Genomic DNA, 12679 nt, shown 5'->3' on the forward strand with positions numbered 1-12679 from the left:
TGCCTACATGCGGTTTCTATGGCGACGCGGCGTGGGAACGCCCGGTCCAATACTGGGGGCCTGCATGCCCTTTTTCGTAAGGCGTAATCAGAACTTTTTTTTTTATTCATTGTCTTCGTAAACCGTAGGCAACCTTCCCAAAAATCAACGTAATTCGAAATCAGTACATTAGCCACAAAGCGTAAAGTCGTAATCAGCTCTGAAACTTTAACTTTATAGCGAAAATATTGTGTGTAATTCGTAATCACTAACCCCCATGCAGGCCCTCAACACTGCGTGGCGCACGAAAGGTACCGATATGGCATGTCGGTGCGTTAGATTTTTTTAAAATTAGATCTGAGATAGCGCGGGTCGGGTGACATCAAAATAAAGCCGTCCACGTCGCAGGGTCGGACACAAAAACTGTTCAACAATGTTGTATTAAATGTACTTTGTTATCGTTCTGTACCTTATGAAGCCACCAGATTTCCGATATTAAAAAAGGAATGTTTGGTTAAAAACACTATCTATTTGCTCTACTGTTATTTTCATGCATTGAAAACATACTAATCATGCACGTGTAACAGTGTAAAAATCTGCAGTCAACTTGGTTCAAGTATAACAGCGGCGCCGGCCCTTCGGAAACCTAAAGTCTCACACCAAAGATCGGGTTACGGGAGAGAATTTGCGTACCGCGGGATATCCCGATAAATCCCGCAGGAGGTCCCGCAAACTCGCGTAGGAGATCCCGCAAACTCCCGCGTGATATCCCGCAAACTCTTGACTTGATGCTTATTCCGCGAACTGTACTATATGCCCTTGTATTAAAACCAAACGACCTGAAATTTGTTATAGATGTGTCTTAGGCAAATGCCAAATGAACTTAAGACATAGTTTGGCATACACCACTATAAAATTGTGTAAAATGGGTCTTTTTTTGCTATGCCCAAAGAACAGGGCTAGCAATGCCATGCGCGATTTATTATGGTACTCAATTTTTTTTTAGATAAGTTTTCTTCCTGGGCAAATTATATATTTTGCTCAGAAAGGCCCAGTTTTCTGGTAAGAAGGACAGAAGAATGTATATTTTTAAAATATGGCCAAAAAGTGTGACATTTTTTATTGTTTGACCTGTTATTGACCTCTAAATACTTGTGATCTCCATGCCGGTATCCAGTAGCTCATCGTCTTGGGGGTTCCATCTCCGCTTTGTTTATTTGAGGATTAGAGGCAAAACAGATGAGTTTGTAATAGGCTATCGTCTGTCAACAGCATAACTTGAGAAAGCTTAAATGGATTATCTTGATATTTAGTAGGTGGGTAGGTCTTGATGAGACCTGAAAAATGATTAGATTTTGGACCCCCTGGCGGCTTGTTACCTCCATGAAAATGGAGGTAATGTTTTGGCGCGTCTGTGTGCGTGTGTGTGTGTGTGTATGTATGTTTGTGTTTCCGCATATTTGTACCTTCATAACTCCATGACGACTTTATGGATTGTGATGATATTTAGTATGCTGGTAGGTCTTAGGAAGACAAAGGTCAAGGTCAAATATGGGCCTCCTGATGGATGACCTTAGTACTGCAGCAGCACTTCCGGTTTTTGTATCTTTTGTCCTGAATATGCTATGGTCTTGATTTTTTGGTGGCAGATAGATTGTCCTGTCAGGAAAAATTGGTGTGGGTTTGGTCCCCTTAGCAGCTTGTTCTGGAACTGCAGGGGACTTTCGGGCGAAATCCAATAAATCCAATAAGTCCAGATAGAAACAATGTATTTTCATCATTTTGGTAGGTAGGTAGCTGAAAGAGAGATGTACATAATCAACTGCAAATTATGCAAATGAGGACTTAATTTACATAATTAATGAGGAAATTCTATAATTACAGTGTTTTGCATTATAGTACTTTCATACATGTAATGTACTAATATGTAATCTATGGCAGATGGAACATCACCAGATACCAATTACGCAAATGATGACCTAATTTGCATAATTAATGCGAAAATTCTATGACTCCTTAGTTGTAAATGATGGGAATTTCATACTTGGTACATGTGTAAGTTAATCAAAAGTTAACATCACGATGCATTTACTATGTTAATGTGGAGGTAATTTGCATAATTAAAGAAGAAATTAACATTTACATGTCAAGCCCATATTTCATGGAGGTATGAGATCTCGGAACTCTTGTTATGGTACTGCAGCTGAACTTCCGGTTTTGATATCTCATGATCTACACATGCTGGGGTGACGAAATTTGGATGGTCGGTAGCTCTTTTGCTGGGGAAGAAGTGGCGTGAGCTTGGGCCCCCTAGCGGCTTGCTCAAGAACTGCAGGGCTATCTGTTTGAAAATATTCTAAAGAGGATAACTCAAGAACCGGTGGACGGATCGTCGTGATTTTTGGAATGTAGGTAGCTTACGTGATGCTTTGTATAATTATGCGGCTATTATGCAAATCTGGATGTAATTTGCATAATTAATGGAGAAATTCTATAAATCAGCTGCATTACATTATAGGACTATTCAAGCTTGTGACATGTAATTGAGAACGAGAGAAACACAGGCAGATATTGATTATGTAAATAAACACTTAATTTGCATAGTTAATGAGAAAATGTATTAATTCCATAATGCTAACTGCCTGGAATTTCATACTTGGAGTTGCTGGTGTCTTTTCCAAATTTAAAGTGACCAGTGTTACTACAGTAACGTACGGACCTCCCACGACGCGCATTTCCGAACTTGATCTTGTTATCGTCAACCGTAACTTGCTCACAAAAAATTGTGAACATCCATTTGCAGATTCTCGAATTATCCCGCTAACAACAATAACAACCAACACAAAAGGTCAAATTCAATGACATGGGAATCCCCCCCCCCCCACGAGGCCCATATCCGAACTTGACCTCCGTATTCCCAACGGCGACTTGCCAACTGAAAATCATAGACAACCATTTAAGGATTCCTGAGTTATCTGGGGAACAACAAAAAACGCAAACGCAAAAGGTAAGCTCCAGTCACGTAAGCTTACCTTTCCAAAAGCTTACCTTTCCAAAAGCTAACCATCAATGTATGCAGACGACACTGTCATCTACTATAGCAGCAAGGATGTTAGCGATATTGAGTACAACCTCCAAAATGATCTAAATACTCTTTCTCAGTGGTTCACAGCTAATTCATTATCCGTAAACAGTGGTAAATGCAAACTCATGCTTATTGGAACAGATAAAAGGGTTAACAGTTGCAGAAGCCCTGAAGTGTATATCAATGGGGCAACTGTAACGGAATGTACCTTTTACAAATACTTAGGTGTGTTAATTGATCGTAATCTCAACTGGAAGTGTCAAATAAATGCCGTCTTGGGCAAACTCAGGCGATCACTCAGCATTTTAAAGCACGTCCGCACATTCCTTCCAACATCTACTCTGTTAACTTTGTATAAAACTATATTTTTGCCACATATTATATACGCCTGCACTGTCTGGGACACTGCGCCCGAACGTGAGTTGGGGAAATTGCAAAGGTTGCAGAACAGAACCGAGCTGGCAAGCTGATTCTACGAGCCCCGTATCGAACTCCATCAGCCGAAGTCCACCGACGTCTGGGCTGGATGGACGTAAAGTCAATCCACAAACATCACAAAGCCCTCCTACTACATAAGGCCCTGAACAACCAACTACCGCCGTACATGCGCCGGATTTTCACATACTGTAGGGATAGAGCGACCAGAAGCACCAGACAAAGCGCGACTGATCTCCTTGCGGTACCGATGCCATTAAGAGAAATATACCGGAGATCCCTAGCCTACTCTGGCTCTCTTGTATGGAACGCTCTTCCGCAGCATGTTAGAGCAGCACCTACTCTTAGAACCTTTAAAAGACTGCTAGTATCGTAACTGACTGGACGACTTTGGACACAACGAGTTATGAGTTATTTATTAGTTATTGTCATTTTATTTATTTATTTACTTTGTGTGAGTTACCTTATGTATAAAAAAATATTACTTTGTTTTCATTTGTGAGCAGTAGTATTAATGTTATGACCCCCTGACACTCCTCCACGCTCGACCTCTATGAAAAGCGGCCGAAATAGCGGCCGATTAGAGCATGTAACACTGTTACAGATCGAGTTGAAATAAAGGCTCAAACAAACAAACCAACCCCCCCCCCACGAAGCCCATTTCTGGCCTTCACAATGACCATCACTAAGATGCCTGCCAAAAATCGTGAACCACGGACCATGCCTTCAAATTTATCGTGCATAATCTGCAAAACAGTGCAAAAACGATTTCAAAGCATTCTGTCGAAGGCAATAATAGAAGTAAGAAAGCAGTTGGTAGCAAATTTGTCAACAGGGATTTTTTTTCATAGAAACAGTTTTCGCATTTGATGAAATGCACATCAAGTTTAGCTTACATGTATATAATCCCTAGCAGTAATCAAGGGAACTCACAAGCATGATAGATTGCATGCATATGAGGAAGACACATCTACATTGATGGGGGATTACATTGATGGGGAACAGGATGAAGGGAAAAGTTCTCAGATACCGCACTTTTGTATCTTCTGAAAAGTTTAATATTAATGTGCATTTCTTCATACACTCAACAGTCGAGACGTTTCTGTAGAACACAAGTAGCCTTGTCAGAGAATTGACAGTTTGCTACCGAGACATCTCTCGCTTTTCCCTCCGTTCCCTTGGTACTAGACCATTTAGATAATGGTTTTTATTGGTCAAACAGTACCCGTGCAGTCGCAGCCTTAATACGACTGAATTGATGCAAGGTATCACATAATAATCAATAAATAGTCTCCAAAATCAAATAATACACATGATACACATATTTGCAAGGATCTGTGTGGTTGCCATTCGAATTCAGAACCACAAAGTGACCTCAATACGACTTTCCCCAAACAGAGTTAAGTACCCATTCACACCTGGGTGTACTGAGAAAAATCGTGTATAGTGCCTTTCCCAAGGGAACAGGCGGGCTTATGTCCAAAAATGTTCCGAGTACAACAGGTGGAAAAATATGGAACAATAGTCAATTGTGCTAAAATCCAACTCTTCAGAAAAGACTAATTTTTTGTCAACATAAAGGTTTAGGTTCTATGTTGTAGTTCAATGCACGTCTTACTGTCCCCAAAGTGCCTTAAATTTAAAGGGTATATTCTGCAACAATCCATATCAAATGTACCTCATTACTCAAAATGTGGACCAAAAATTTAAGAATAAAAAACACATATTTTGCCAACATCGACATCGACAAGTATAAATAACCAGAAACGAATAAACGATCAATATCCATGCAAAATACATGCAAGGAGCCTTGATACATGTATGCATTTATTTTATTTCACCCGTGTTTTTTTTTTTTGTACAAGGTACTCGATTCAAAACAGACTTTCCATACCTCAAAAACAGTCTTAGGCCTAGGATCTAGGAACAGCTTCAGTCATAGCAGCTGTCTTGTCGATCACCATACGGATGAAACACCCGAACTGCTTGGTTGCACGCCCCACCTGTAGGCCGGAGTAAACCTCAATTCCTCTCCCGACCTTCTCGTCATTACAGAAGAATTGCACTGTAGTTGATCTTGACAAAACTTGCTTGTAATTGTATGGTCGAAACTCACTCGCTGCTACAAGTCTCTCGTACAGTTGCGCAAAAGTTAGCTCTCCCTGGACGACATCGAGCGCGTACCAGTCAACAACAACGTTTCCGCAAGCTTTTATGACCTTTAATGCTCACATACTTGGCAACCAAGGGTAGTGAGCCCACATGCTATGTAGAGCACGATGTCATCTTGCATCTTTTGAACTGTGACGCGCGGACTCTTGTGCGCACGTACAGCATCGTTTTGTGCGCACGTACACCATCGTTTTGTGCGCACGTACAGCATCGTTTTGTGCGCACGTACACCATCGTTTTGTGCGCACGTACACCATCGTTTTGTGCGCACGTACACCATCGTTTTGTGCGCACGTACACCGTCGTTTTGTGCGCACGTACACCATCGTTTTGTGCGCACGTACACCATCGTTTTGTGCGCACGTACACCATCGTTTTGTGCGCACGTACACCATTGGCACATGTGCTCTTTATCCATTTAGCGTTAAGGGTTTCACGCAATCTGACGATTTGCGGCACTGTCGTGACTCTTTGGACATAGTTACAGGAAGCGGAATTTCTTTTTTTTTTCATTCATCCGTTTGATACCGTTCCTTCTTTCTATCCCTTTCAGCCTGTGCATGCTCTCTATCAGTGTGATACCGTTCCTTCTTTCTATCCTTTTAAGCCTGTGCATGCTTCATCAGTGTTATACCGTTCCTTCGTTTTGTCTCGCCTCTCTTGGGCGTATTGTCCATCAGTGTGGTATCTTGTCTTCTTCCTGTCCCGTTGGGCCTGGGCATACATCTCATCCTCATGGTACCGTTTCCTTTCTCGTACCCGTTTGGCCTTCTTGCGGTCCCCAATGTCATCATTCAGTGTGGTCTTTCTCTTGCTGCTAGTAACTGGTGAGACCTCTGTAGATTCTTCTTCCTAGCACAGTGTGGTACTCCTTGTCGACATGTCTATTGACAGCTCCATAGTTTTGTGACAACATGAAAGTGATTTTTGTTTTTATGTTGAAGGTATACAGCATTACCTGTTTTGAACATGGTTTTATCAACAATACTTCCGTTTGGTGGGTACTTCAACCAAGTCCACTTCTTGCCGTACTTAGTGTACAAATAGATTCGTCCTCACAAGAATAAAGCCATTGTATCCATTTCTACATGTGTGGCCCATGCACCAAGATCTCCTGGACGTTTCCCTCTCTCATCTCGACGGTTCAGGTACTGGTCCATGCTTAGTCCTCCATCGGACCAAGACCTGTAAACGTGCTTAATCAATGTTGACATGAACTCTATCAAACGCTTCCACAGATATGGTAACTAATTGCATTATAAAAACAATACCATCTCGTCGTATAGGAACAAGACCACTCTTATATACGAGGAGTCTTTATAATAAAAGGATATTCCTCTGCTCCATATTTTGGTATCGTTCAACAGGAATGTTTTGCTAACTGGTCACATTCAACTGATCTTCCCGTTTAAAAGAGTCACGAATGAAACCTCCTTCATTATCACAGGCCCATGTTTCCTGTACAGCCTGGTCATAAACTGACTCGTCCCCACCTTCCCGTCCTGTCCCGTATCTACTTCCTATACTGACTTTACCTCTGCTTGCTTGCCATCCTGCTGGCTGGGTTGCTTCTCCGTTTTTTTGCTGTTACTTCCATGCACTCATCGTCTCAGCCAGTGCCTTTTTCTTACGCCTCGGCATTCGTGAAACGTTTGAAATACCAGAAATTACAGGTATGTGTTAATTTCGCTGTTTAGTGATCCTTTTACCTAATGTAAAATGTAGGAAGACATACACTTATGACGTTAATAAAATGTAGGAGCCATGCACAAGTTTGTGAGATTTTTATTACCACCACCCAGTACAGTGAATAAAGCTCCATCAGGTGTACGAGATTTTTTATCACCACCTCAAAATTCAGTCAAGAAAGTTCAAATAAAGTAACATAATCCGTGAACCGGCAAACCTGAGCCCCATATTTACAACAATTAGGTTGTGTTAAACCCTCATGATAGCCGACATTTCTACTACATTTCCCCGTTTCCCTAGGTAGCAAAACTTTCGAGCGATCGCCCCCCCCCTCCCCGCCTCGTTCAAAAACAAAGGATACACTGGACAAAATCCTCTAAAATCGGTAAACCGAAGAAATGTTTACAACCACAATTATTTTTATGGCGTTATGACGCGATATGACGTCATTATGACGTCATTAATGTTATAGTATTGGCCAAAACCGTATTGATAGGTTATTTCCTACTCAATGGTATACAACTCAACTTTAACAAAAGGTGTTTATAATAAAATACTAGGGTGTACTAAGTCTTATATTGCCCATAGCAACACCAGTGACGTCATAAAATCACGTCAGGCATATTTAAGCTATCCGCCATATTGGATCATCAATCTTGGATTTTGAAAAATAGTTGTTTTTCAAGATAAAGGCTGAAATAGACTAAAGACCTTCATATTAACTTTTTTTGTAATAAGACATTGAAGTAGTGATGAACTTTTAAGGAAATTACCTGTTCATTTGATCTAATAATGATGTTGTCCGCCATCTTGAATATTGGCATTTTCTATGATGAAATTTACATCAAGTTACATAAAATATTATTAATATTAGAAATCATGTGTAACTTGACATAAAACCCAAAAAATTCTATTGTTGACAGAATATATCATTAAATGTGGTATCAACTCGATCTTATTATCAGTTAAGATTCTATTTAGTATGTAATTTAGACTTTGTGAATCTCTGAATTATTTCTATCTACACATTCTTACAGTCTAGCAGTCTTGCTTTACCAAAGAATAAAATCAAGAACCAACCAGATGGTTTTCATTTCTTTTGGCCAAATCTTCCTCGAAAGAGTATCCGAACATATCAAAGTCCTTCTGAAAGACCTTCTGTAGTGGCAAAATTTCATCAATCGGGACTCGGCCGTAGAAGTCTTTAAAAACATTGCCATTGTTCACGTTTCTCGACTGATGTTTTGGGAGGACGTCTTCATTAGCTGTGATGTTGTTCTGCTTTAAGAAGAGTCTAATGTCCGAAGCGATTGTGTCCGTGTGGGCAACAAAGTCGTAGTCAATCTAGTAGAGAAAGTACATGTAAAGCATTATCCGACTTTTACAACAAATTCGAATGCACTATATTTGCCTTCGACGAGAAGGCTATAAAATCGTTTCGGCACTGTTAGGCAGATTATGCACGATAACTCTTGAAGGAATGGTCCGAGGTTCACGATTTTTGGCAGGCAGGTTGCCTTCGGGGTGGCCATTGTCAAACTTAAAATGGGTTTCGTGGGGGTTCCTACGTTACTGCAGTTGACCTATTGTGTTTGTATTTTTTCTTGTTATCAAGATAACTCGAGAATCCTTAAATGGATGTTCCTGATTTTTAGTTGGCAAGTTACTGTTGAGAATTCCAAAGTCAAGTTCGGAAATGGGCCTCGTGGGGAATCCCCACGTCATTGAATTAGACCGTTTGTGTTGGTCATTTTTGTTGATAATTCGAGAATCTGCAAATGGATGTTCACGATTTTTGTGAGCATCGTTGGCGATAGCAAGGTCAAGGTTGAAAATGGGCGTCGTGGGAGGTCCGTACGTTGCTGTAGTGGGTTTTTGGTGATTGTTGGTTAGTTTGTCAGTAGTTTAAGTTGTAAAAACGCAATGTTCTTCTTTTTTTATTGTGAATAGGTTAAGGAGTTTAGATTAAGGGTTTCAAATTTGGAGTCTTTAGTAGATTGTGGGTTAGTGCAATGGGACATTTTGTGTGAACATTTTTAAGTGCAGGCGAAGTCTTAAAAGTTAGCTCTGGTTACTGGTAACTTACAGCGAGGGAGGTGTCAACAGTGGCTTTAGCCGGAAAAACAGTTCCCCCTGAACGGTTGTTTGCTCAGCGAGGGAGGTGTCAACAGTGGCTTTTTCCGAAAAAAAAAATGTGTGAACATTTGTATTGGACACCGCACGCTTCAATCACGCTGGCTGTATTAAAACAGATTAGTTGAAGGAGTTTTTGCTGTTTTGAAGTTTGGATCGCCGCGTATTGGAGGGAAGAAAACAACCTTTCGCAGCCAGACTCCCGAGGCCAATTTTTCCTCTCCTTTTTGCCAAATTCTACGATCCGTATTTCCGTAGAAAGACACTGTACAGGCTAGGTAAATAGTGTGTTGCTTCGTTCACAAAACGACTCTCTGATCACTATAACTACGATAATCATCTTCAAAAAACATACACTATACATACACACAACACCCACCAAACCAATATCACACTTTTGAAGGCATGAGCCTCCGAACTCTAGTTTTATAATTGGGTCATTGGCTGTGAAATTTACCGTGTAAAAGGATTCTTTTTATGTGCGTTGGAGTTAAATGTCCAATAAACATGTGGATAGAAAAGTTGTCTACCATTAGATTAGGGAGTTAGTCTTACACAGTACCTTGCATGGTGTGCATAGCCTGTCGAATGATAACCAGTGCTGACTTTCCACTTTTCGATGCGAAACGGCAAAGAGAAACTCTCGGAATGACACTCGTTTTGGGTCGTTGTCTGTCCTTTCTTCGTTTATTTTACTTAACTGGAATATAAAAATACACATTCTTATTTTGAAAGAGAAGCTTTGGGAGTCGCATAAATCAGTGCATTAGACCTGCCCCCTTATAGAGACAAAGCGCGATAAACGTTCTGCAAATTATAATACACGTTTGATGCATGGCATATTTGCATAATGCAACGTTTATTTCGTGGCTCGTAGCCGATTACGAAACAAAGACTGGCCTTATTTATTGATTACATCTACCAACGCATGCGAACTTTCAAATTCTACATTTACGTTGCTGATATTTATTGCTATAATTCTGTAGACAGATGTAAATGGTTCAAATGAGTTATAACTTTAGGCATCTTTGACTTTTGAGAAAATGTACAAGAGTTGAGAACTATTAAATGAGCCTCACCTCGTCTATTAGGGTGCGATCTTCTAAGCTGTCTAAACCACGCCTCATGCGATTAACAAACGCATATTCGCCGACACGTTCCGGCGTAATAACGAACTTGTCGAACCATGCAGACGCCAACCTGCCATGTACAGAATAGGAGATATTGGTGTTAAATCATAATACAAAGTACTAGGTACTTATCCCCAGTAATGTGTCCTAGAATGCTCTCACTATTTGTTTAGGCAAAACAACCAAAGCAGAGCTCGTCGAAATTTCATTGATATTGAATCAAAGCCATGTATCGAAGGCGTTATTTGACGGTTTTTCTCTTTCATAATGTTGTATTTAGATGACAGAGGATTCAAAAAGATTGTAGCCAGTGTTCTAAACCAACCGGTGAGGCTTTGAACGGCTTTCTACCTGGTGTGTTTTGATAAAATACAGATCCAAACAGCGTTGACGAGCGCAATGAAGAGGAAACCAAAGTTAAGGAAAAAGATGCTGACAGGAGCCAGAAAATGAGTTAGTGCTGACCTGGCGCTACCAGAATGACGTGGCCTTGGGGATTTCAGATCTTGTAGTAATACTCAAAACTCTTCTCCTTAAGTAAAAAATCAAGTTGAATCCTATTCATGGCCACCGATTTTTATAAGAAGTGTGTGGTAGTGAAAAATTATAGTAACAAGTTTATAATAATGGTTTTAAGAAAAATCAACTCTACTTATTGAACGTGTAGGGCTTAAATCATTGCTCTATAACTGGTGCGGACACCAAGAACTCAGTAGAAACCAGCATGAAAGTTCATCTTTGTTAGTACAAGTCATTCTGAAATAAAGACTAAGCTTTAACTTCTAACACCAAGTACAAAAACTGGGATTTACACCAACTTTTCTGAAATTAAAACAAGATTCCAGGAAAATTTGGGAAAGTCCCAATTCTTTGTAGTTAGTGTTAAAAGTTAAAGCCCAGTCTTTATTTCATAACCATTAGTAACAAATTGTCTAAATAGCGACCTGTTTTATAACCAACACAGATTAAGTCTAGAAAGGCCGACATTTGCTTGGGAGAAAATACAGCATATTTCAGTCCATCTCCCTCCCACGCAAAAGTGGACTATCCCAAATTACCCCAGTGCAAAACTTAAAGATTCTAAAACAAATCAATCATATAGTAACTATGTAATTGAGGACAAAGAAGCAAGAACAGGCACTTTGAATCTCGACAGCTTTACTTACAAAAGTTCACATCACTCATCTTACAATCTTACTGCAGGTATGCAAATACTAACAATGCTGAGATTTGATACATTTTGAAGGTCTAATTGCAAAGAATAGGAAACTATACATAACTATATATAGTTGAAACTATAAAACTATACATACATATTGAACTATACATTACTTACATACTAGTACACTATGACACTATATATACATATTGATTAAGATATATATTATATGACTTGAATATGCTATAAAAACATTCCGATATTGAATAATCTACATATGATTGACATAAGTATATACCACACAAATGCTATGCTACTACAAATGCCGGATGTTGAATATTCTATACATGACTTTTATATACAATGTGAAACTGTTATATTTGTATTGAAAAATAGACACAAGGTTGGCACAATTATACCTGTGTACCTTACATATACTATGCCACTACATATATTATAATATATCTATTTGATAAGCTCTACATGACTTGATACAATGATATACAATGATTTACACAATTATATATTATACATATACAATATGCTGTATCCTGTTGATGATGGCTGAAAAGTACATATTGTATATGTTGTATACCGCCTGGTATATTATCTTTCATCCCAAAAAAATATTTTCTTCATTTCTCATTTCTTATAGAAACTGAGGAAAATCAAGAAGGTCCTATCCACCTTGGGCTACAAAGTGTTTATTTAGAATTCATCTAGTATCTATCCAGCAGTTTATTACATATACAGAATATATCATGATCAAGAATAACTTTTTTTTTATTTTTCAGATGATGTCCTCTGTCACTGGCTGTACTGTTTCTTGACAAAATACTTGGTCAACAAAGTCCTTTCCCCCTTGGGCTACTAAATGTGTATTTATAATGTATCTAG

General features: G+C 39.4%; 1 protein-coding gene across 3 annotated transcripts in view; it reads right to left on the reverse strand.

The window, feature by feature from the left end:
* Positions 1–7473: 7473 nt before the first annotated feature.
* Positions 7474–12679, reverse strand: part of LOC109469333 (carbohydrate sulfotransferase 12-like) — a 46265-nt gene continuing 41059 nt past the window's right edge. For all 3 annotated transcript variants that reach the window (XM_019767837.1, XM_019767836.1, XM_019767838.1), the window contains 3 exons: positions 10573–10693; positions 10056–10193; positions 7474–8704 (listed from right to left, as the gene is read on the reverse strand). In XM_019767837.1, the coding sequence (XP_019623396.1) occupies positions 8429–8704; positions 10056–10193; positions 10573–10693 (535 nt within the window). In that variant the 3' untranslated portion in view covers positions 7474–8428. The remainder of the gene's footprint in view (positions 8705–10055; positions 10194–10572; positions 10694–12679) is intronic.

This window comes from Branchiostoma belcheri, unplaced genomic scaffold, assembly GCF_001625305.1.
Source record: "Branchiostoma belcheri isolate BF01 breed outbred unplaced genomic scaffold, Haploidv18h27 scaffold20, whole genome shotgun sequence".
Taxonomy (NCBI): domain Eukaryota; kingdom Metazoa; phylum Chordata; class Leptocardii; order Amphioxiformes; family Branchiostomatidae; genus Branchiostoma; species Branchiostoma belcheri.